Raw genomic sequence first — 23,393 nt, 5'->3', positions numbered from 1 at the left:
GTGAATTCAATGAATGAATAACATCTCCCCATGGCTCAGTTGCAGTCTTTGGAAGAAGTATTGCTTGGTCTTTGAAGGCAGCATAAATCCACTCAGTTCTAGAATTTGAATTTACTGCAGACTATCTTCTGAATATCAGCAAAAATATAACAAAAAGGATACAACATAAACATATTAATACACAAAACAAATATTAATACAAGTGATTTTCAACTCCTAGATAAGTAGTGAGTAGTGAGTATGATTACAACATATAAAACAATTTTAGTTTCTTACTATTCCTCCTCTGAGGAAGAAGCTGTACTCATCCATATTGAGTTTGCCAGCCACCTCCATGATTTTGGCACACATCTGGAAGCTGAAGAGCAGTTTGTGTACTTCAAACAGACCACGGCATGTGTACCTGCAGAAGACATACACACGTGCTACATGCTTCAGTACCTTCAAAGAATACCAGCATCTAGAACACACACGCTTTTACAACAACATATATGGGATATTAAGTGCATTTTTAAACTGTTGTTTTTTGCTCTGTTTATCCATACATCACATAATTTGATCGTTCAGTGTGAATGGGACTCACCTGACACATTCATACCCATAATGCCATTAAATCTGCTGAATGAAAAGCGTCTTCACTTCCTTACCTGTACACTGCATATGTATGATAGTCATTGAGGCTGGTGATCCTCTCCTCAAGCTTGTTGCTATGCTTGCTCTTTTCTATGCTCAGGTTAAACAGGATGATGTAGGCATCCAAAGAGAACTGGTACATAGGGTCAATGAGGCTCATGTCATTGAGGACAAAGAAAAGGATGGAAGCTCGCTGGGCACATGGACGGTAGGCCTGTTGGGAGAAAATACATTTTGAATTACAAGTACAGATATAAACGCATGCTGAAATACAACAATTTTTTTGGTTGAGGCAATTTCCTCGGTACAGTAATAAGCACCAAATAAATTACAAATTGCAAATTCCAAATCTGAACTGTGTGCATGAAGCTGGGGCACTATGGCCAATCAGCCTTCCCTCTATCCCTCCCATCTTCCTTCCTCCTTGGTCCCTTCATCCCTACACCAGACCTCTCTTGCAGAGTTGATCATGATCTCGGTCTGTTCGCTGTTCTCCAACTGCTCTGAAACCTCTGAGGCCGTCACTTTAGAGGTCTGCAGGGTGTTCACCAGCTGGACATCATCCAGCAGCGAGCCAGTCGACTCATTCAGCAGACTGGTGGAGTGGACAAACACAAAGTTTACATTCAACATAAATTCAAGTTTTGGAAAGCATCTAAAATTATGTTGATTTTGCATTACAAATAGCAATAAGTACCAATCATTACATGTTGGCGTGACTTAGTCATCGTGTACTGATGACTGCAATGTCCCCAGATCCCTTTCATGTGGGTCATTTTTTAATATGTTACTACTTTCTCTCTCCAAACTCCTGTTTCTCTTTATCTTATGAATAACAAACGTCCCCCTCCAAACTTTAATTACTATGATTGCTTTAGCATTTGTAAGTATGTGTCAGAGTGTCAGCTCAACAACCTGAGGATTTGATCCTCCAGGTCCTGCAGACTTCTCTTCCCGCTAGCAATGCTGGTCACCAAAGAGTCCCTCTGTTCCTCTAGCTCTGGGCGCTCCTTGCGTACCACAATACCCAGCAGCTGGGCTTCAAGACCCTGCAAATGCAAGAGCAACACACAGGTTTAGAGAAGAGGCACCTGCCCACAAGCAAGAGCATTTAAAGAAACCCAACATTCGCCTATGAGCAAGCACTTGCTTTAAGTCTATAAAGCTTGTATTACCCTATAGTAATTGCAATAGGGTACTACGAGCTCAAGACACGAAGATGCAATACACAGAAATGTACTTTTCTGAGCTAAAGCAAAAACAAAACATAGCTGTTACATACTGTACATATTAAACACACACACAGACCTGCTCCTTTAGAGCAAAGTTGACGATGGTGGTCTTTGTAGAGATCTCGGGTGTGTAGTGGGGGTTGGACAGATTGGTGGCGATGTACAAACGAAACTCTGGACTGTACTCCACCTCTTTGTCCCCAAGCTTCAACAGCAGTCTGGAGCCTGAGTGAACCATGCACAGAGAAATGATGCAGCTACACATGCAGTGGACAAGCTGTTTGTATTTTACACTGTGTGTGCTTCTGACCAATTCGTGTCAGGGATTTGTTGAGGATTGGGTTGAGTGATGGCTCTAATTCTTCTTTGATATTCTGCAGCAAAACAGGATTCCCAAACTGTATGGCATTCTCCAGCACCCGCAGGTAGTCTGGCATCTGGAAATCTATCACTTTCAGACCCTTTACACACAAGCAAGCAAGCACACACACACACACAAAATGTGCAAACTATTTAGCTGTAATTACACTGATTCACTTGTTCACATGTCATACCCTAAGGAAAAACAGAGATCTCTCCAGCAGTCACGACAGAGTCACAGCAATGGGTCAAAGCAGAAGAAATAAGTCTTACCCTGTTCATTTCCATATTCTTGATCCACTTCAGAGCCTGACCTTGAGGGTCCACCATCAGCGGCCATCTATAAAGTTCACCGGGACAAAAACAAGTCAGTTTATTTTTATATAGCAACATAAGGGGGTTAGAAACACCTCTGCCTCTATATACATAATGCAGTGTACTGACCTATTACCACGCATGACAATAATTCCGTTCTCAGTTGAGAATGTATCAGAGGGCAGACCCTGGATGTTCCAGTCCCTCACTGCTGTGGGCTTAGACAAGAATACTGAGAAACTGAACCCGGGTGAACACAGGACCTCTAACTCCCGTACCTGAGGATAGGGGGCGAGAGAGAGAGAGAGAGAGAGAGAGAGAGAGAGAGAGAGAGAGAGAGAGAGAGAGAGAGAGAGAGAGAGAGAGAGAGAGAGAGAGAGAGAGAGTTTAGCTTTGTTTAAGGGCATTTTTATGCACTGTAATGCGTAACAAGAAAAAGAGTGACTACATTGTGTGTGTGTGTGTGTGTTAGTGTGTGTGTCTCACCGCCTTCATCCAGATGGCTAACAGTTCATCTCTGTAGTTGGACAGGAAAGGTCCCATGTAGGACAGGAAAGAGACAGCTAGCAAACAGTCTCCTACTAGGTAGCCAATGTTTTCTTCCAGACCCTGCAGCACACACAAACACACATTGAAATGACTTGCAATGACAAATATCAGGTTTAAATAGGACAGGGGTAAAAATCATGATGTGGATATCTGTGTGTGTGTTTGTGTGTGCATACGGCTTACAGCAACTCTCTCCTCCCAGCGAAGTCTTTCACCAGCCAGTCCAGTTACCAGTTTGCCGGCTCGGTCCAGTTTGACCTCCATGTCCTCTGACTTCTTCCTCAAACTTTCCTTCATGGCCATCTTGTCATTGTGCTGCTTTTTCAGCATTTCAAGCTTCTCCCCCACCTGCTCACACACACATTTTCAAAGATGGATCTCCAGGTGAATTAAATACGTGTTACACACCCAATTAGCTAGAATTACTTAGAATTAGAATATGTACAGACAATCCCATGCATAGTGAATAATACGTCTATGTTTCCTAACATTATACACACAAAGCTTTGCATCACCAGCCAATTACTTTTACTTAGCTAGATTGCTGTAAGTGTGTAAACATTTATCAGGCTAATTGCATCACAACAAACTGGGCTACGTACCTCTTGCAGTTTGCTCTGAGCCTCAGCCAGTGCAGCCTGTTTCTCTGCTAGCTGGGATGAGGCAGCCTGCAACTGCAACCTTTTTGGCTCAACCACCCTGTAGATACGCCCATAAACCTGGAGGAGCAGTGTGCAAACCCATGATGTTAGTACCTCTGCCAAGGAGGGTTTCCCAAATTGATTTACTTGTTTAAAGAGGTTTAAACAGTTCTGAACCATATTGTGTGAGGGCAGGATTTTGGGAAGAATCCATAAATTAAATCCGTCAATTGAATACTGTCATCACAAACACCAATTTTTTAGAACAAGCCTGATTTTGTCTCAGCTTGTATGAGTGGCTGCTTCACAATGAATGCCGTCTTGTTGTCAACTTTCTGATTAAACTTGGAGTTTGGGTTTGAGTTTGCGAAGGAGCATCACTGCAACTGAGGGCTAATTTATTAAGAGTTGGTATTGATGTATTACTTTATATCAACATTATCCATGGCTTTATGCCCTGGGGTCATTTGTATTTTATTTCGTTCTCATTTCTTCCTCACCCTCTCTGACAGACAGCTTCTTGCTTCATTTTCATGTCATATTGAATAATGTGTTTGAAGAATGCACACTTCAGTGACTTCTGTGAGAACATGTGTCATCCGTAAGTCGAATACAATTTATCTCAGTTGCGTCACAAACAAAAAGGAAATGCTTGTGTAACTATTAATTTACATGTCAGTGTGTGTGACATTGTGTCAGTGTGTGTGATGGTAGCCAGCAGACATTATCTCACCTCCATGGCTCGGACCCACATGCAGAGGGACTTGGCTGCCAGTGACACTTTGCCGACGATCTCAGGCTGGAAATCGACCTGCTTGCAGTACTGGCCGATCTTCTTTAACACACGATCTGATATGTTGTCCTTGTCAAAGTTAACTAATGTTTTAATGAAGTTGGATTCTCCTGCCAGACAGATTTAAAGATGAACAGGACTTATCACAGAACAGGTGAACTCTATTGGATGCCAAACCATGCATGCATACATGATTACACATTTAAGACAACAAGGCAGAGGATATAAACTTAATGAAACTTCACAGTGTGGTAGGACTGATTTGAATTCCTTTTGAAAATTGTTGTTGATGTGTTGTTGACTAAATGTTTCCTTGCCATACTCTCTATTCCCATCTGTCAAGCTCAAATTGTCTTCCACTATCTGCAATTCCAATTTCCTTTCCTCCTCACACCCCTACTGTCTCTCACCCAGCTGTCTCTTGGCCTCTGCCCAGGTGGGTTCTTTTCTCAGGAGGATCATGACGGCCTGCATCACTGTCTCTACCAGGGCCGGGGGACGGCCATACGACTTGATCTCTGTCATGTCCTTCTTATTCAGAGACTCCAGAGCCTATGTGTAAGTGAGAATGTGACAAAGAGTGGGTGGACAAAGGGAGACAGGTAATATACACGCTCAGCCACATTCAGTTCAAAAAAAGAAAGTATGCAGTCAGGTGACAAGGCAGATAGAAAAGCATAGAGCATATAAAGTAATGACAAAAACATCCATAGATGGAGGGACACATGACAGGAAACATTTGAGATCTACCTTCATTGCCTCTTCCAGGGCAGGCAGAGCCTCATCTAGATCTCTCTGTGCATTCTCAGCCATGGCCTTACACTCTAACTCCTCTGCTGCAATCTTCTCACTGCGAGCACTCACAGCCTTGGCACAAATACACACATATTGCAAAGTGTTATTAACCAGTCACAATAAACCCATTCACAATGAACTTGTCTGTTGGCTGGCTTTAAACTATTTTATTAATAGCTATATTGGAATTGTTGCAACATGTACAATATACATGTAAATATGTTCCATGTACCGGCTGCTGCTTGTCAGCCTCTTTCTTCTGCTGTACAATGTCAGCCAGGTACTTGTCACACTGCGTCTGGAAGTCAGCCACTTGCTTCTTGGCCTCCTCCAGCTCTACAGACATGGCCTCCACCTTCTCACGTGTGTCAGTGATCTTAAAGATGCCATTACTCAGCTTGTTCACCTGCTCCCCCAGCTCACTACGTTTCTCTGCCAGCAGCCTGATTGAACCCCCCACCCCCAACACGCACACGCACACACACACACACACACACACACGAGAGAGGGAGAGAAAGTTAGTTATATATATGCTGGTTTAAAACTGAAACCAAAACAAAGACAAAAAGAGAAAGAGAAGCAATGAATAAATACAGAAAGAAGAAACAAAAAGAAACAATGAATAAAAACAGGGAAATGTTGAAGATGCCCACTTTTTGTATCCAGACACCAGCTCCAGGTAGTTGGTGGAGGTGACGTAGTTGTGTCTCCGTAGCTCCATCTTCATCCTTTGGGATGACTGCACCACTGACTGGTGGATGGTCACAAAGATGCTGGCCACCTTTGACTGGATCTACAACAGCATGTGACAATCAGGTTTTATTCACATTTTCATTAGAGGAGAAATGAAAAAAGAAATCACTATCTGAATGGTATGGAAACATAAATCATTTTGGGCTCACATAGCCCACACGTCTCACCCCCTCCAAAGAACCCAGGTCTAGTCCATCCAGGAACCTCTCCGATACCTCCAATAAGGCATCTCTTGGCCACTCACAGAACCAGTCAATGGTGGTGCAGTTGACTAGAGCCGGATACTGAAGAATGCGGTTCCTGTTGAGAACCAAAACTCAACTCAACACATAGATTCAGATTCAATCTATCCATTTTCTATAATGCCTATCCAGTTCATTTTAGCAGGCAGTTAAAACCCATTCCAGCAAACATAGTACAGTACATATACATTTACCAGTTTGTGAATCGAAAGGATGACTTTTTTGATATTATAAATGACCGTCACTGAAATTAGTGCGACCATAGACATGTGAGTTGCTGGAGAGAATATGAAGAAGACTGTTAAGGGGGGCTGAGGCTCACTGGGGCTCAGCATGGAGGTGTACATATGTGCACTGCTAGTACCAACCTAAACAGAACAGCTGATGAATGATCTGCGCTTTGAATAGCATGTTTCAGATTTGTTCCTACAGCTTTTCAGAAGCTACCTGAAAGACTCTCCCACAGGGCTCATACAGAGCACAACATGGAGGTTGTTCCTGACGCGCTCTATCAGGTAGCTGAACATGGAATCTGGGGTCTCAATCACGCCATCTCTCCTTGCAGAATCTGACAGGGCACTGCACACCTAAAGACAGACACAAAATAATGATGCATTTTCTCCAGAGAATATCATTACTATAAATAAAATAACACCTAAATGTCACAGTCTTGTCAATAATCGAAACGACTCCTTGCTGCTGTTGATTTGTAGTTCTGCATTCAAACGTGGTATGATTTACTTTATCCTCCGGAGGAAAAAAGGGAAACGAACCTGGAGACAGACACACAAACTAACAGAAAAAAACATGATGGTAGAACAGACCTCTACAAACTCGTCCTGCTTATAAAGGTTGGGCACTTCTCCAGAGCTCAGGATGTTGTTGATCTCCTCCAGGAAGGACTCATCTACAATATGGGTGTCACTGAACAGGAACACTGTAGGTTTGTTGTCAACACCAGTCAAACGGTACAGCTTCTTGATGTCTAAAGGTTAGGGACAGAGAAGTAATAATATGGCAGGTGAAGAGGAAGACTAGGAAAAGACCACACTAAGTCAAAGGTAATTAATCAAGAGGTTAATTCAGCTTGATTAGTATCGAAATAGAGCATAAAAAAATAGTTTAAGTATCACGTTATAATGTCAAACATGTCAAATGTGTCATGAAACAGGCAGAGACAAATATCTAATTATCTGTAAGTAAATGTCAAAAGTTCTTGTTGCTCTGCTAGGCCTGGTGCCACTGAGATAATGTGCTGGATAAATGGTTAAAAAATGGAAAGATTAATGGATGGATAGGGAGCTTTCTTTTGGTTTCAGCATTGATTGAGTTAAGTTCCCATGGTTTGGATTATTTCCTGAGTAGAGGTCCTGAAGGATGATACGCTCAAACTCTCTCTCAAACAACAGTGGTTTAATGACACTTATGTAGTAACAGGATGCGTAATCTCACCTTCTCTGAACTCCTGCTTGCGATATACTTTGGTGACCTCCACCTGGAATATCTGGTACTCACAAATGGAGGCGGCCATCCTTGACAGACTCTGCCTGCCAGAGCCCCCGACACCAACCAGTAGCATGTTGCCTCTGGGCTGACTGATCACACGCACCACACGGATTACTGAGGAAGAAAAACACATGAAAACACCAGTGTGCAGGGATCAGTGCATGATTCTGAGAAGCAGAATGTAGTTTCACAATGATTTTGGCTGGATTTCATATTGTGGTTTTCAAAAATGTCCATTTAAATGCGTGTGTGTGATATGAGTGGGTGGATGTCCCCGGCGCACCATGTTCAATGGCGTCTCGAAAAAGCACCAGGCTCATGGGCACTACACCAGGTGTCAGGTTGTAGTCCTCCAGGTGGGTTTCCATAAAGCTCTTCAGGCTCTTCATGTCTGTGAGATCCTCATACACACGAGGCTCCCTCAGGAAGTCACCTGCACATAAAATCATAAATATAAAATAAAATGAAACAAAACTGCATCCATATCTCCTGCTGTTTCCATCAATCCATCAATTCATTCCTCACAGTTGACTGACTCTTCAATCAATAAATAAACAACGGTACACATCGTATCTGTAAGGCCATGAAATCAGGCCATTTATATGCATTGCAGTGTAATTTATGTACCAAATAGTGGAGGCTGTTTGTTTGGGCAGATGCTGTGGTAAGTCAGGTCAAACAGAGACCCCAGTTTTTCAGCCAGCAGGGAAACAAAGGCATCCATGTCACTCTGGCCTATGAGCCGGTCAGAGAACACCCTGGAATCAAACAAAAGTTATTTACAAAATAATTATATAACAATAAGAAGAAGAATGATAAAAAACCCAAGGACATAAACTATGACAAAACAAATCAAGAAACAAAAGACTGGACTGGACTTGACAAATATATTGAAATATTGATATGAACCCTCCCAGCTGGCTACCTGAAGCACTCATGAATCCACAATCTGATTAGGGAATTTTTGGTATCATGGAAGTCTGGGTGAGCTCTCAGCAGACCCTGAAACACCTGGAAAAAGTTGGAGCAGGTGGTGCAAAGGATAAGACAGTAAGATGAATTAGTCTGTACCACTTCCATGTGTAATGCTGAGGTTTTACTGAAGACAGACTGTGATCCACTGAACCAGTTGCTTTACCGTGGATATTTTTGACATTTGTATTACTTCCATGTAACCTTTAAAAATGTTGTTGTGTTACCTTGGAGATATCCCTGAGGTTGAAGAGGTAGTGAATCTTGGCTGGAGTAGGAAGAAAACGAGCTGTAATGGCATAATAGAGCTCCAAGGTGGCCTGAGTTAGAGTCTCCCCAATGGGGCTCAGCTCTTCCCTAAAATCCCTCAGCTTCTGGTTCATCATGGTACTGTAGATCCGCCTAATCTGGGAATCCTGAATGACGGGCAACAGATTAGGTGAAACAAACATGTATCCTGTAAATGACAAAATCATGCCAATAGGTAACTTGAATTTGAAGTTATACCATTCAAGAAAAAACGTCCATTGTCTAAATGTAACCTCAGTGAGAATTAAATGAAATCTATACAGCATAATACAAAGACAGCATAATACAAAACATACAAGGAAACAGGGGAATAGAAAAAGAGAGGAGGACATAATTAGCAGTACTTACATTCGGGAAGGTCATATTGATGAGGTTGAATCGATTCTGTAAGCGGCAAGAGATGTCATTCCTCCCACCACCCGGAGGCCCCATTGATGCCAGCAAGAACATGTCCTAACACAGACACACACACACACACACACACACACACACATACACACAAAGAGAAAACAGAAACAAGGTAATTATTCAAACAACAACCCCAGAAAATCTAACCAAATGAAGGAATATGTACGCTGCTTTGAATTAAAGTGAGACACACATACACAGAGACCTCAGTTTGCAACATTCCATAAGGATTGAGCTCACCTTGACAAACTTGAGGTGCTGTTTTTGGCGGTCATACCAGAAACCATAGTCGATCCAAAGGCGGAGCAGCTCCAGTGGTGGCTGGGAGCCAAACTGGTCGTGGGCCGGCATGTTGAGGTCATCCAGGAAGCACAGCAGGTGTTTGCCGCCTGTAGGCATAAACACACCTTTGGTTCTCTTCTCTAAACGGCTCTCCATGATGACCTGCATATTGTCAGAGGTGGTCTGGACAGGGTTGGAAAGATTTAGGGAAATAGAGAGAGAAAGAGAAACACACTGTCACTTTGATGCATATTTACATGTTTATTTCATGAATCTTGTCAAATTATCCTGTATCCTGAATATTTTGGGGTACCTATGATAGATAAACACATAATTGATCATTGAGTCTGATAACATAATACCGTATATCCTCTTCCTTTCTCCATTAAAGAATATCTATGAACAGTATGAAATCTTAATACTTCTATGATATAAACAAAAATGCTTTTAACTGGTTGAAGAACAAGAACATAAAATAGGCACACACACATTAGTGATAAGCACCTGACACCAACCTGTGAAGACATGTTGACAGTGAGGACAGTCCACTTTGAGTTATCCATGCCTTGCAGCACACCGTGGGCCACTGAGGTTTTTCCAGTGCCCACCGGCCCTGTTAGTAGCACTGGGTACTGACTCGACACCAAAGCCTTAACCAGGAAGTTGTAACGGACCGTATCTACAGTAGGAACCATGATCTGATAGAATGGAGCACTGGAGGAGCAGACAGAGAGAGATACAGAACAACTTTAGATATTACATAACGGGGAATACTTTTAATTAAGAAAGTTGATGTGGTTGCAGAAATTTGTACAGCATTTTAACAAACAAAGTAAATCAAATGAAATGTACTTGTATAGGCTTATATCACATACACATTTCTCAAAGGGCTTTACAGGCAGTTACTCACTTGGAAGGGAAGCACCAGCCCTTTGGCAGCTTATCCTCAAAAGAAATCCAGGTCTTGTTTCTGGAGTCCACATTGTACTCATAAATAGTGTCCTGAAAGATTCCACAATGTAACAGTCCAGAGACAATTGGTTCAGCCAAGAAAGAAATTTCAGGGGAGCACTGTTATGCAATATAATATGTCAACATCTGTGTGTAATAAATAGTAGACCTTGATAGGGAAGGTGCCCTCCATCTCACGTAGGAATTTGTCCATCTTCTTGCGTCCGTCTTCATCAACTGAGGCACAGATGGACCAGATAAGGCAGAAGATGAACCAGAGTTCAACTAACCGGCCTAGGTTTTCTGTATCTGATATGTTCACCTGGAGAAAGGAAGACAATTAATTGATTTCTAATAAATTCTATCACCATTTGTGTTGAGATTCTGTGACAATACTCAATTGAGTATGGAAATGATTGAGCTGTAATGTCTCAGAGACAAAGTAGTCCTACTATTAATATGTCAGATTAAATGAGATTTGAATAGAGTTTACAGTGTGCTTGTCTTACCCCGTTGCTGGGCGTGGCCAGAGAGTCATAGAGACGACAGAGAGAGGTGACACCATTGATCTCAGTGATGGGGACCAGCTCCTTACAACTGCTCTTCTTAAAGTTCAATGTGCTTTCTATATATTTCTCAAACAAACGCTTTAGGTGGTCCACCTCGGCCTGTTGAGAGATGGAGCAACACAAAGCAGAAATAAATGGAGAAGGGAAGGGAAAAGGTGAAAAACAACAATTTTGGTCTAATTCACTACTTGTCTATTCACACTTCAACAACGTAGCACAAGAAAAGGGTCACAGGGTGTGTGTGTTGTACCTTGTGTCGTTTGTCCTGCCAAGACTGAACAAAAGGCTTCCATCCCAAATCTGAGTAATCATTGTAGACCATCCCACAGCGAGACACTGTAGCTGGAGAGGCCATTGCCAAGTCCTCCACTTCAAAAAGTAGAGAGACCTGCAGAATACAAACACCGTGTTCTGGTTGTAAAACAGACTTGACATCATATAATGCAAAAAATTAGTTCAACTGACCACACCACCCACTCCCCACAGATTCAACTGTTATGTGTAAACTGTCTGGTTAAACATGGTTATGTCATTTCCCCAACTGTTTGTGAATGAGTTATTTCTATATATTCATCATGCATCCACTCTAACACACACATAATTCTTCATTGACTTTATCAGGTTTCCAGTTGCATCCTCACCTGCTCAGGCATGGAGATTCTTTCTCCATTGATGAGCGTGAGCACCTTGTTGTCGTCCATGATTGAGTTCATACTCTCTATCCATAGTGTGTCAACAGGCCCATCAAACACAATCCACTTCTCATCTGGTTTCTCATCTAAAAAGTAGCGAGAAGAAGAAGAAGAGGAGAAGCAGCATGTGTGACAAATAAATGAGAGAAAATACACACATGGCAGGAACGTTCATACCTCAATTTAATTTTCTGGTAAACATTATTAAGATCATAAGTGTGCATGATGACAGACCAGCATAACATTCCACAGTATTGAATCAATTGTAAATATATGCATGCTGCACTGAAAGGCAACAAAGCCGAAGGAAGGGAAAGTGGCAGAGAGATGGGACAGCACAGGAGGGACGTATGGGATGTTGAAAAGATGGATAGATTAAATGGATGCAGTGAAAGAGACTGTGTGTGATATTTGAATTATATGTTTCCCAGTAGTCCTTGGAACAGAAACATGTTGGGTGGAACGATCCCCTCCCACCTTCAGCCCACTCTCTCCAGTAGGAATGAAGTTTGTGTAGGAAGAGAAAGGAAATGGGGCGATTGAGTATCCAGGGAATGATTTGTATGAAAACATGCACTGAAGCGCTGCTTATTCTTCACTTCCAATGTCAGTTGACAATGCTACTACTATCTCTATCTGCAGTTCTCTTAACCTGCAGTTTCCCACCTGCAGCAAACAGTAGTCTATATTCCCACTATGCACAAAACTATTTGAACTGTTATTCTCTCAAGCACGTGTTTGCTGCACTGACACTGGAACACTTCTGCCAACATTGCAGAATATATAACCACTACGCTCTACTTGAACCAGACTTATTTTTGTCTTTCAATTGGAAATTTACTGAGAAAGAGGAGAGATTCAGAAATATGAGCTACTATGTTTAGTATTCACAACAACAAAAAGGGACATGCAGGTTTCAGTGTCTTTGCCCGATTGTTATGGAATACAACGCTGCTGCACATCAGAGAGGCTGGCTCAGCGGGCATTTTTAAGCAATATTCAAAACAAAATAAATGAATTAGATCAAATTGAATTAAATATGATCACTCAGACATCATGAAAGTAACAGTCCTGTGTGAGCTGCTCAGTACCTGCACAGGCTGATCTTATGAGGGAAGAGAGCACTCCATCAGTCCACTCATTGGTCAAGAGGTTGTTCTCTCCATACAGCTCTCCCAGGGTCATCGCCTTGGGGTTCAGAGGAAACGTCTAGTTTCCCACAGAGACCAAGGCAAGGCAAGAAGATAGGATAAGAAGATTAGGGTGTGGAATTTGTGTTTGAATTATTTCCTTCATTTTGTCATACAAAGCATTGGGGGCAGGGGTACACAATTAAAACAGTCCCTTTAAAGTTATACTAATATCATGTGAGGAACATGTCAGAAAACCATTGTTCAATATTCAAAGTGATGAATCCAATCCTGATAAAGTGGGAACCAAAATGTCTTTATCCTCTAGATTATCCTTCCAACACCACTTACCTGAACCAGCTGGAAGCCAGGCTCTCCCTTGTGGTGCAGGGCAGTGAGGGCATTCTGCAGGGTCCTCCAGGTGACAGTCTTTCCACTTCCTGTCTTCCCCACCAGCATACAGGAGTGTCTGGAATTCTTTGTCTCATAAAGCTGGATGACCTTGGTCACAGTGAAGGGGGTCACCTGCAAACCGCTCTGACGAAGCGACACTTCTATGGCCTCCTTCAACTGTAACACAAACATGGACAGACAGTAGTGGCACATTGTATAGAGTTTTAAAGGGGATAGCCAAAATGTCAAAAGACTATGAAGGCAGAAATTGGTGGAATTATAAAAACAGATCAGGGCACCTTACCCTGTCATACTCTATAACGGGTGTTTCTGTGACAGGGAACAAGTCCTGGATGATTCCATTGAACAGTGGCAGGTCAGTGGAGGTCAACTTAGCAATGTTCATGTCTTTCATAGACATCAGCAGGACCTGGGGACAAAGACACAAGGAAGTAGCTAAAGCTAAAGAAAAGGGCTTTCACAATGATGAACCCTTTACAGGTTTGATCTTTAGTTACCTCTTCATCAGGAACATTTGGGCAAGCACGCCTCTTCTTTCCAGAGTAGCGCAGTAAAGAGGTGAGTGCGCGCAGGCCAAAATCATAGTGGTCTTGTTTTGACAACTGCTGCACTGCCAGAGAGTACAGGGTGAACACCTTCTTAGCCAGGAGCTAATGAGTAGAGAGGGATGGAAAAGAAGGGTAGACAAACAGTTAGGGAGCACGTTATAGTTTTCAAATACACCATAGCTTATACTCTGCAGACACAATAGGTCTCTGCTATCGGAGGAGCTGATCTTTGTGTGGCTAACAAACTGAATCCACATGAGATATTAGTTCAGTTCACAGATGTAATATGAACACTGTACTGTAGATTAACCTCAACAGTCATGAACCCTAAGTAGCATGTTCTGATACATTTTAAAAATGTCTGTAACTTACTCAAAACAGTAACTATTCTCTTACAGGCTCCTTTTTTATACATTTCTTTCAGGATACCACCATTGTAAAAATCCTTATGATTTCCTACCTTGCAGTTGTTAAAACCTTCTCCAAACAATATGATCTCAGCAATGAGAGTGGAATCAGGTACCACCATAGAGATCGGTCTGAACATTGACTTGAGGTTGTCTGGAAGCTCAGAACGACCAGCATAGCCTATGGAGAATTACAAATGGTGAGGAATCAGAATCAGAACCACCAATAAAATGAATAATACTTGCTATGTCAAAGGGAACATGGATGTAGTTTAAAGTAAAGTTTGAGGACAAAGTTTGATTTCAAGGCATGTTTGTGACATCAATCAATTCATTTTCATGTACTGTATAAACATAACAAAAGCACTAAGCAGGAGCCCATCTTTTCTTGATATTTCTGTTGGATATTTGTTTAACTAAATTTGCATAACACAAACATTATTTCTGAAAGGTGTGACCGGACCCGAGATCTGAAGATGCTTTGCAAACTGTTCCCTTACAAACACTTTAGTGTGAGTGTGCCTAAGTGCATCTGTGTGTGTATTAGCGTATTTGTGTTACCCACCAGGGTTCATGGTGATGAAGATGCCACATGACTTCACCAACTGTATATCTTGTCCTTCAAAATGGAACTTGGTGCATCTAGCAGAGAGTGCAGACAGAATGGCGAGGATTTGCTGGGCCACCACTGATAGCACCTCAATGTTGATGCGGTTGAACTCATCGAAGCAGCCCCACGCTCCTGTCTGTTGGGTGTGAAAAACAGATATCTAACCCGTTGTACAGCTTTCTTCATCATTATGCTTATTCACACATTAGTATCCTCTTATTCCATACCTGAGCCAGACCGGAGTACATACGCCCCATGGATTTGTAGTCTAGTCCTTCAGAACAGTTTACTACAATGACATACATGCCCAGAGCTTTGCCCAAGTCCTTCACTGTTTCTGTCTTCCCAGTGCCAGCTGGGCCTTTTGGAGAGCCTCCACGGTGGAGATGGAGTGCTGTGGTCAGGGTCATGTAACACCTGGACAGAGTGAAACACTATAGACATTAAATTGATAATTCATGACCAATTATGTTTGCTGTTCAAACAAGGTGGGAGTGTTATTAGTTATTTGGTTACTGAATAATGATGAAGGCTACACAAACTGTGATGCTAATACAGGACACACACAGATACAGATACAGAACAGACTGTATGATTGATGTGTTCATTGGATGGCGGACTGACTGACTGAAAGACTGATAGAGACCTGTCAGTAAGTGGAGTAATGACAAGTCGTCCAGAGTTGCCCAGGTACTCATAGCCATACTTGAAGTGTGTGTTAGTTTGACGGATGATGCAGTCATCCACATCCTGTTGGCAAAACAAAGAAAAACAGAAATAGATAAGTTACAGTATGACTTCCAGTTTGTTTACCCCCTTCATTTTATTCACATCTTTTTCCATTCCATCAATACACACCTTGTCCCAGTACAGTCGCAGGTGGCAAAGCCACTCAAAGGCATTGATGTCACTGCAACCTGCCTTGGCCAGCTTATCGATGACATCCCGAGCATGAACCTCCACTGTGACCAGCGCCACAATCTTTAGACGCATCACTTTGGAAAGGTTGCCACGGATAGCCTCCGAATAGGACTGAAGCATGGACACCTGAAAGAGAAAGTATAGCGAAGGCTCATGTTGCTCAAAAGCCCATAATGTCCAAAAAACCTCCTAATAAACAATAAAGAGGGAATCAATATAATTCTGCATGCAAGGAATAGACAAGAATAACCTGTTTTTTCTTCAGTGACTTGAGGGTAGACTTGTCCTTGCCGTCTTTAAGCGCTTCAGTGACATCAGAGGTCCATTGGATCTGACTGGCTGTAATGAGCATCTGGAATAAGGAATACACTTTTAAGAACCAAGTGACTCTGTTTTGACCTTTTAATACTTTTGTATTCAAATACCACTTATTTTTTGGTCAGATCCCGTCAGAATGACACACAGGTTAAGATATAGAGACAGAATGAAAGACCAAACAGGGGTAAGACGAAAGAGACGAATCTACCTGTCCTGGCCAATCTTTGACCCATTTGTCCCTCTGTCCTTTCATTTTCTTCAGAGCTGAATGGCAGTTGGACAAACAAGTCTTTAGTGTACTACACATAGTCTTCTCTAGGGCACACAACCACACCTATGAACAAACAAGATCATTTGTTATTGCAAGTAAAATAGTGGAAACAGTGCTGCCTTTTTTAGAACCAACATCATCTTTATTGATCATTATCACCACTGACTTTACCTCCACAGGTCGGTCCAGTTTCAATGGCTGGTCGAAAGGAATAAATTCTCCATCAGCTGAGAACATCCCACTGGCATCTGATGTGCTTCTCTGGGGAACACACACATGTGTACACACATCCATGTTTAATTTCTTTTTTGTCTGATAAATGGTAAATAGTAGCAGCCTACCGTCACCTTTTCAATGCTCTTGATATTATCAAAACACTTCTTCAGGTGGGGCTGCATGGCATCAGGGTTTTGTGACTGTCCCAGGATCTCAAGTACATCATCACTGGAAAGGAAGTAGAATCTTGGGAAGATCTGCCTCTTGGTCTCCAGGTACAGTTCTAGTGCCTTCTGGATCCCCTCCAGCTTGCCACTCATCTGTGACAGTGTGTTGAGCAAACCTGAAGAAGGAGCCAAAGTGATTGTGGACACACTTGGCACAAATACTGAAGAACAGTACAGACGCAGGATGACCATTCAAATATTATTTACACTGTACTCAGACATTCCTTCAGTGTCAACAGAGTCATATTACAGATGATAACTCTGTTTAGGAAAGACTTTAAGTAGGGCTGGCTGCGTGGACTATTACAGACACAGGAAATTCGATGTGCACTCTTTTGTGTATGCACAACTTCGGCTATAGTGAGGAGCCCCTCACTCTGGAAGCTGCAGAAAACTCAGATATAAAACAACGCAAATCTGCAGGGAATGGCAGATTTGATTATATAGAAAATATGAAATATGACAACTATCTCATAATACCTGGGTGGTGTGTTCCCTGTAAGGCATTGTTATTCTTGTGGAGTCGGCCCAGGATGGTTTTCCAAGTGGAGCTAACATCATCAAACTCTTTGCACTCATAAGGTAGCTGCAGCTTGATGTCATGTCCTTGAAAAATGTTCTAAAAGTATGAAGAGGGTTTACATCAAAGGAAAAAAAATGAACAGGTCATTACTTTCATGTTTTAGTACTATGTAATGGTCAATGTTCTTTGACCTACGCATTGTGGAAAGCTATAAAGGATATCAAGAATAAACGAAAGCTATTAAACTGTTTTTATACAGTGTAATGCCTTTGTGATATTGATCGTAATTCACATGTACTTGTACTAGTGTAGCCACCGTACCTCCAGATACATCCATTGACGCTGTATCGTGAGGATCATCTCGATCACTTCCTGCACCTGGGACAGACACCGTTCCCAGTGATCCACCTCCTGCTCAAATGCTTTGACAAACCGGGAGGCCTTCATAGTGGACAGGACAACCTGGTTGTCATCTAGGGCCTGGAAAACCTCGTCTGTGTCCCTGGGAGGCAGCCAGAGGACAGATATGTAAAAGGGAAAGTCTAGTCTAGTCAATCTAGCCAGTCTCATGGTTGATAACTTCACTCAATTATGACTTCATGGCTGTCTCCTCACCTCAGCATGTAGTGGCCCTGGTCTTTGTAAGGTAAGATGTCCAGGTATATCTGCTCCCATGTCTTGGCGATACCCTCCAGAGCCTTCAATTTCAATACCAGAATTCAACATTAACAGATTGAAAAGGACACAGTAACATAAATATCAAACCAGATCCTCAGAAAATACAATCACAAACATGTGAAAGGTGAGGGGAGAGGGGTGAGACGCTGTGAAACGTTTAACAGGTAAGGAATGAGACAAAAAACATATTCAAAGAAATCTGCATTATTATACAGGAGCTGAAGCAATTCATGTTTATGAGGGAAGATAAAATTCCACTTAGTGTGAATCAAGTGTAAGAGAGTGGACCTGTTCTATGGCGAGCTCCTTGCTGGCAGCAGCAGAAATCTCACAGATCCTGTCAGCGTGTTGGTCGAGACCCAGGGATATGATCTTCTCTAGGGTGAATTCAGAGCTGGTTTGGTCAAAAGAGCACCTTAACTCATGGCAGATCTGCTTCCAGTGCCTAAGTAAAGGGTAAGTGGTTTTATCGTTAGACTGATAGTATACAACACGCCAACAAAAGCAGACCCAACATGAAACTGATAACAGACAACCACAGCAGATTTATGGCAATAATGTATCAAAGTAGTGATTACTCAGACTTGGCCATTTTTGATAGGCATTGTTCTGCTGCTTACACGGGAATAGATATAACTGGAATCATGAAATTGTATGCAGTCCATTTTTACTTATTGCCTTATTTACTTATTACTTATTACAGTAACAGAACAGGAGCTCCAAACAACTGAACATAGCACCATTTTTTACATACATTCAGGAATCAAAAATGGTGACGAATGAAATTTGGCTGAAAGTACATTAAATAATAACAACAAATATTGAAAACTACACAATAGGATTGCTCCGTACCTGTCTCTCATGGCAGGATTCCGAAGGTCAACTATGAGAGGGATGATTCTCTTGAAATGGTCTATTTTGCTCTTGGTGAAATCCACTATGTCCCACTTCTTGTCCTGTAATTAGGCAAGGAACAGATTTCCACAACTAACATTTAGCTCTGTGGGGATTATTTAGAGTCTAGAACCACAGCGGCTTTTTAATACATTTTGTGTGGTTGAACCGACCTTGAGCTCTCTCTGGAGTTTGAGGAGTTCCTTAAGAATAGTCTGTGCTGTATTCTCCATGCTGTCAGTCTGCAGTGTAGCTAACTGACCAGCCTTCCAGTTGTTCCAGTTTGTATTCCACTCTTGTGTGATCTCCCAAATGTGCTGGAGGAGCTGAAGATCCTTTACAACACATGTATAACACATATATAAGAGACATATCCTCATGTGTATAAAATCTATATAATTATTATTATCACCATGAACTTTATGGTGAGTCAGACCTTCTCAAGATTACGGATGGGTTTTGATGGGGGATGATCTATGGCAAAGAAGACCAAGCCATTAAGGACGGTGTTCTCCTCCTGTTTCAGAGTCTCCAGTTGACTGAAAAGCATCTCTATCTGCTTCAAGGCCGCCTCAGTACTCAGGGCACTATCAAACGGACCTGAAAACAACATGCAATACAAATGGAAGATACAGAAAACCCATAAAACACATAAGGGACACATACATAAATATACATGGGGAGGATGAATGGGGAGGCAGTGGCTCAGTGGGTAGTGCTTCCGCTTGGGAACCGGAGGGTCGCCGGTTCGAGCCCCTGCTCCTGAGCAAGGCACCGAACTCTCAAGTGCTCCCCCCTCTGCGAAGGGTGGTAATGTAATGTAAGTCGCTTTGGATAAAAGCGTCTGCCAAATGATCGTAATGTAATGTAATACATGACCATGGACTTTTGAATGAAAAAATACCAGAAGGAAAAGAGGGAAACAGTGAGAAAGCGAGACAAAGTGATTGACCTGTGCTGTTAAACTCCTGCACAGCATCCTCAGTCTTCTTCTTTAACTGCTCCGATGAGAGAATGGAGCTGCTTTTGAACTTTTCCTTGTGCTTCTTTATCATGATGTCACTGTCAATTAACACTTGCTGAAATGACAACCACTCTGCATTCAGCACCTCTCGCATTTCCTGGACCTATGGGGGAAGCAAGACAATAAATAGAAATGTCATTTAGATTCCTTACAGATCTACAGGTTATGTCAGACTAATGACTGGAAACTTGAACACAAAACCACACAATACTTATGAACAGTAGTCTGTAATAATTGTCAAAAACAATTGTTATTAATAAATTGTCTGATGCAGTGTGTTATATCTGTGTGTAGGTTTGTCAATAAGTTACTTACAGTCTGTTCCACAGTGACCTCATACTTGTCCAGGATACCAAACTGCTCATGGATGAGAGGAATCTGAGCTTCTGTTTTAGCCAAATCACCTTGGAGAGACTCTAGTAGATTCAGGCTCTCAGCAAGATCTGCCAGGTTCTGGGGGACTTCTCTTAGCCTAAACACACACATACACACAAAACACATATGGACAAAATGGCTTTTGAGGATCAGTCTGAAAGTAATAGCTGTGTTTAAGACTTTAAAAATGTTGTGGTTGGTACAGAGCGCTCAAGAGTATTTATTTTAGTACTTCAGCACCGACCTGTTGGCATTGTCATGCATGAAGGCATGAATTTCTTTGAGGCGGTTGCTGGTCATGCGACTGAGAAGCTGAGTGAACTTGCTCTGCCACTCATTGCAGTGCTGAACCAGGGAAGACTTGAGAACTGAACAGTCCAATGTGACAAACCGAATGTTCAACACAGTCTCTTCCTGTTGAACATTGTTGGCCTTCTCTGTGTACCTGAAAGGGAACCAAATCATAGGGAAAGATTTTTAATTTAATTAGGAAGTGTTTGCATTTTCTTTATGAAAATGGACCTATGCCAAAATAATACATCACAGGATACAATTTGAAAACAATGTGCCACTGGACTGCATAGAATCTATATTCAGTAGTAAAGGGGATCCGTGTGGCATTTATATAAGTTTCATTATACAGAGGTGAATGAAAAATAAATAATATGGAGGAAAAATAAAAAGTATGCAAAATGCATGATTAGGGTTAATCTATTGGCTTTTAGCACCTGGCTATATCTGCATCAAAGGAAGAGACTGGTGGGTTCAGTCGCTGGTAACGTTGTATAAAGGTGTCCTTATTCATCTCCCAGATCTCTCTGTATTTGTCCCAGCTCTTTAGGTATGCTTGCAAGCGGCCAGCATTAGCCGTCATCCCAGTGGCTACAGCAGCCTGAATCTTCCTTATCTCCTCATCTTGCTCTGAAGGAGCAAAGAAAAAGGTCAGGGTCACAGGGCAAGGCCAAAGTTACAAGTAAAAACTGCTGCACATTATTATCCTTAATAATCATTTTATAGTTAAAACAAATCAACTTCAAATCATACAAAAAAAACAGCATATACCAAAGTAAAAAAAAGGTTCGCACCAATGTTAATGTGGAGAGGATTCCTTTGAGAGCTTCTGGAAGTGAGAACTTCTGGAACACGTTTAAAACCTGAGATGGTACTGATGAGTTGAGGCATAATGTTGTTTACAATCTGAGCCAGTTTCTGAAGTGATGGGGAAGACTCCACCTGCAGACAGACAGACAGATCAAACATATCTACCGTTTTGTTTAGGAGCCACATGTGTTGTAGCTGCTTTGTTGCATACTTGAATACGCTGCATATTTCTAATCCAGTGGCTATGTCTATCAAGCAGTGTAACGTTACCTTTGCTGAGGTCTGCTGGGCTCCCTGGTGTAGCACTACCAGCACCCCAAAGAGGGGATTTGGTGATGTCTTGCTGTCACCATTGATTGCCCTGGACAGCTCTAGCATGGAACGCTTGATGTTGCTCCTCAGAGCTTCCTCCACCATGTGGTCCACCTTCTCTGTGTATGTCACCCAACACTCTTGAACCTTAAACACCAAGGCAGGATTAACATACAGTATGTGAAAGTGCAGAGTAATTTGTGTTGCACATAAATTAAATTCAAGTGAATAAACTTTTAAAAGACAAAGATATCTCATCACCAAACAAATGTTAAAATTCTTACAATGGAATTCCACCAAGATTTACTGCATGGCATTGAAACACAGGTCACACTGTACCTCACGTCCATCATTGCTGAAAGTTTTGTGGATATGAGTCATGATGTCGATAATATCCCGGTGTGCTGAATACAATATTTTGAGATGGCTTCTCTGGTGAGCCTTCTGGTCTTCCTCAAACTCCAGGCCCCTGGGAACAAGAACAGAAACAAACATAATGCAGCCTTTACCTGCAGATCTTTTGAATTATACATACAGTATATATTGTATGTGTCGTTACCTGTACACAGTCTTGTTAACCATTTTAAACAGCAATGTTTGGCTGATCTGACAACAGAGGTTGGATATGGCGACATTCGATTCTTTATACCCATCGACCATCAACTGGACCTGTAGAGTAGAAGAGAGGAGAGGAGAGGAGAGGAGAGGAGGGGAGATTGGGAAACAGCACAGAACCCATTAACATTATATGAAGTTTGATAGTACTGTATTCTTTTTCTGTTCTTTCTTCTCATTACCATCAGATACGGCTGTGGGACATGTTTTAAATTCTGTACCATGTGCTACATTCACACCTACATTTGTGTAATGTGTAAAAAAAAACCTTATCAATGTGCAGGAGACAATCAGTGATGAAGAGGTTGGAAGATCCTGTTGACAACCATGACAGCTTGGTCATCCCAGGCTGAATCTTCTTATCCAGGAAACGAATTCTCTCACGAAACAGCCTCAACTCGTCAGAGGAGAGCGCTCCAATGATCCTGATACACAGATCAATATGAATACAGTCCTTAGTGTATTGATATTCACAATGAGTACCAACTATTCTGAGACTACAATGTGGGCTTTGTAAAACTAACTTGTAATGGACATTAACAGAAGAAGATCAACTGATGGCAGGTGACAGATGATGATGCAGATGATGAGTTTTGCACACTCCTTTAATGTTGTCTTTGTGTTTAGTTCAGCGTTAGTCACCTGTTATAGCCCCTGATCAATAGCAGTGCTCTCTCTCTGAGGCCCATGAAGTCCTCCCTGCGCTGATAAATGTCAGACACATTGATGGGAATCTCAAAGTTCAGTCGATCCCAGTAGTACAGCTCAGCGAACAACTTCACCAGGTCACTGGACAGGAGAATAAAC

General features: G+C 42.0%; 1 protein-coding gene across 1 annotated transcript in view; it reads right to left on the bottom strand.

Annotated features, from left to right (window-relative positions):
* dnah2 (dynein, axonemal, heavy chain 2) overlaps positions 1-23,393 on the bottom strand; it is a 77,262-nt gene that overhangs the window by 9,832 nt on the left and 44,037 nt on the right. Inside the window, exons 14-75 of the mRNA XM_076170791.1 lie at positions 23,229-23,375; positions 22,855-23,011; positions 22,531-22,640; positions 22,311-22,440; positions 21,930-22,118; positions 21,644-21,791; positions 21,287-21,479; positions 20,803-21,003; positions 20,499-20,655; positions 20,112-20,286; positions 19,596-19,759; positions 19,333-19,494; positions 19,118-19,221; positions 18,554-18,710; positions 18,203-18,285; positions 17,909-18,089; positions 17,545-17,683; positions 16,963-17,180; positions 16,793-16,882; positions 16,559-16,684; positions 16,283-16,384; positions 15,970-16,158; positions 15,758-15,861; positions 15,339-15,528; positions 15,067-15,247; positions 14,555-14,682; positions 14,044-14,196; positions 13,830-13,955; positions 13,484-13,702; positions 13,094-13,211; positions 11,952-12,088; positions 11,561-11,698; positions 11,251-11,409; positions 10,911-11,063; positions 10,701-10,792; positions 10,306-10,504; positions 9,749-9,973; positions 9,449-9,553; positions 9,019-9,207; positions 8,745-8,830; positions 8,447-8,577; positions 8,103-8,252; positions 7,766-7,933; positions 7,138-7,298; positions 6,761-6,900; positions 6,239-6,371; positions 5,972-6,111; positions 5,551-5,761; positions 5,274-5,390; positions 4,934-5,075; positions 4,464-4,633; positions 3,692-3,808; positions 3,273-3,437; positions 3,027-3,149; positions 2,670-2,818; positions 2,499-2,565; positions 2,176-2,326; positions 1,942-2,090; positions 1,549-1,682; positions 1,084-1,228; positions 648-847; positions 277-403 (exon numbers count right to left, since the gene is read on the bottom strand). Of these exons, the coding sequence (XP_076026906.1) occupies positions 277-403; positions 648-847; positions 1,084-1,228; positions 1,549-1,682; positions 1,942-2,090; positions 2,176-2,326; positions 2,499-2,565; positions 2,670-2,818; positions 3,027-3,149; positions 3,273-3,437; positions 3,692-3,808; positions 4,464-4,633; positions 4,934-5,075; positions 5,274-5,390; positions 5,551-5,761; positions 5,972-6,111; positions 6,239-6,371; positions 6,761-6,900; positions 7,138-7,298; positions 7,766-7,933; positions 8,103-8,252; positions 8,447-8,577; positions 8,745-8,830; positions 9,019-9,207; positions 9,449-9,553; positions 9,749-9,973; positions 10,306-10,504; positions 10,701-10,792; positions 10,911-11,063; positions 11,251-11,409; positions 11,561-11,698; positions 11,952-12,088; positions 13,094-13,211; positions 13,484-13,702; positions 13,830-13,955; positions 14,044-14,196; positions 14,555-14,682; positions 15,067-15,247; positions 15,339-15,528; positions 15,758-15,861; positions 15,970-16,158; positions 16,283-16,384; positions 16,559-16,684; positions 16,793-16,882; positions 16,963-17,180; positions 17,545-17,683; positions 17,909-18,089; positions 18,203-18,285; positions 18,554-18,710; positions 19,118-19,221; positions 19,333-19,494; positions 19,596-19,759; positions 20,112-20,286; positions 20,499-20,655; positions 20,803-21,003; positions 21,287-21,479; positions 21,644-21,791; positions 21,930-22,118; positions 22,311-22,440; positions 22,531-22,640; positions 22,855-23,011; positions 23,229-23,375 (9,214 nt within the window). The remainder of the gene's footprint in view (positions 1-276; positions 404-647; positions 848-1,083; positions 1,229-1,548; positions 1,683-1,941; positions 2,091-2,175; positions 2,327-2,498; positions 2,566-2,669; positions 2,819-3,026; positions 3,150-3,272; positions 3,438-3,691; positions 3,809-4,463; positions 4,634-4,933; positions 5,076-5,273; positions 5,391-5,550; positions 5,762-5,971; positions 6,112-6,238; positions 6,372-6,760; positions 6,901-7,137; positions 7,299-7,765; positions 7,934-8,102; positions 8,253-8,446; positions 8,578-8,744; positions 8,831-9,018; positions 9,208-9,448; positions 9,554-9,748; positions 9,974-10,305; positions 10,505-10,700; positions 10,793-10,910; positions 11,064-11,250; positions 11,410-11,560; positions 11,699-11,951; positions 12,089-13,093; positions 13,212-13,483; positions 13,703-13,829; positions 13,956-14,043; positions 14,197-14,554; positions 14,683-15,066; positions 15,248-15,338; positions 15,529-15,757; positions 15,862-15,969; positions 16,159-16,282; positions 16,385-16,558; positions 16,685-16,792; positions 16,883-16,962; positions 17,181-17,544; positions 17,684-17,908; positions 18,090-18,202; positions 18,286-18,553; positions 18,711-19,117; positions 19,222-19,332; positions 19,495-19,595; positions 19,760-20,111; positions 20,287-20,498; positions 20,656-20,802; positions 21,004-21,286; positions 21,480-21,643; positions 21,792-21,929; positions 22,119-22,310; positions 22,441-22,530; positions 22,641-22,854; positions 23,012-23,228; positions 23,376-23,393) is intronic.

Source organism: Genypterus blacodes, unplaced genomic scaffold (genome assembly GCF_046128005.1).
Source record: "Genypterus blacodes isolate CSIRO-AG114 ecotype Tasmania unplaced genomic scaffold, CSIRO-AGI_Gbla_v1 ptg000232l_1, whole genome shotgun sequence".
Taxonomy (NCBI): domain Eukaryota; kingdom Metazoa; phylum Chordata; class Actinopteri; order Ophidiiformes; family Ophidiidae; genus Genypterus; species Genypterus blacodes.
This window is presented reverse-complemented; position numbering and strand designations above follow the sequence as displayed.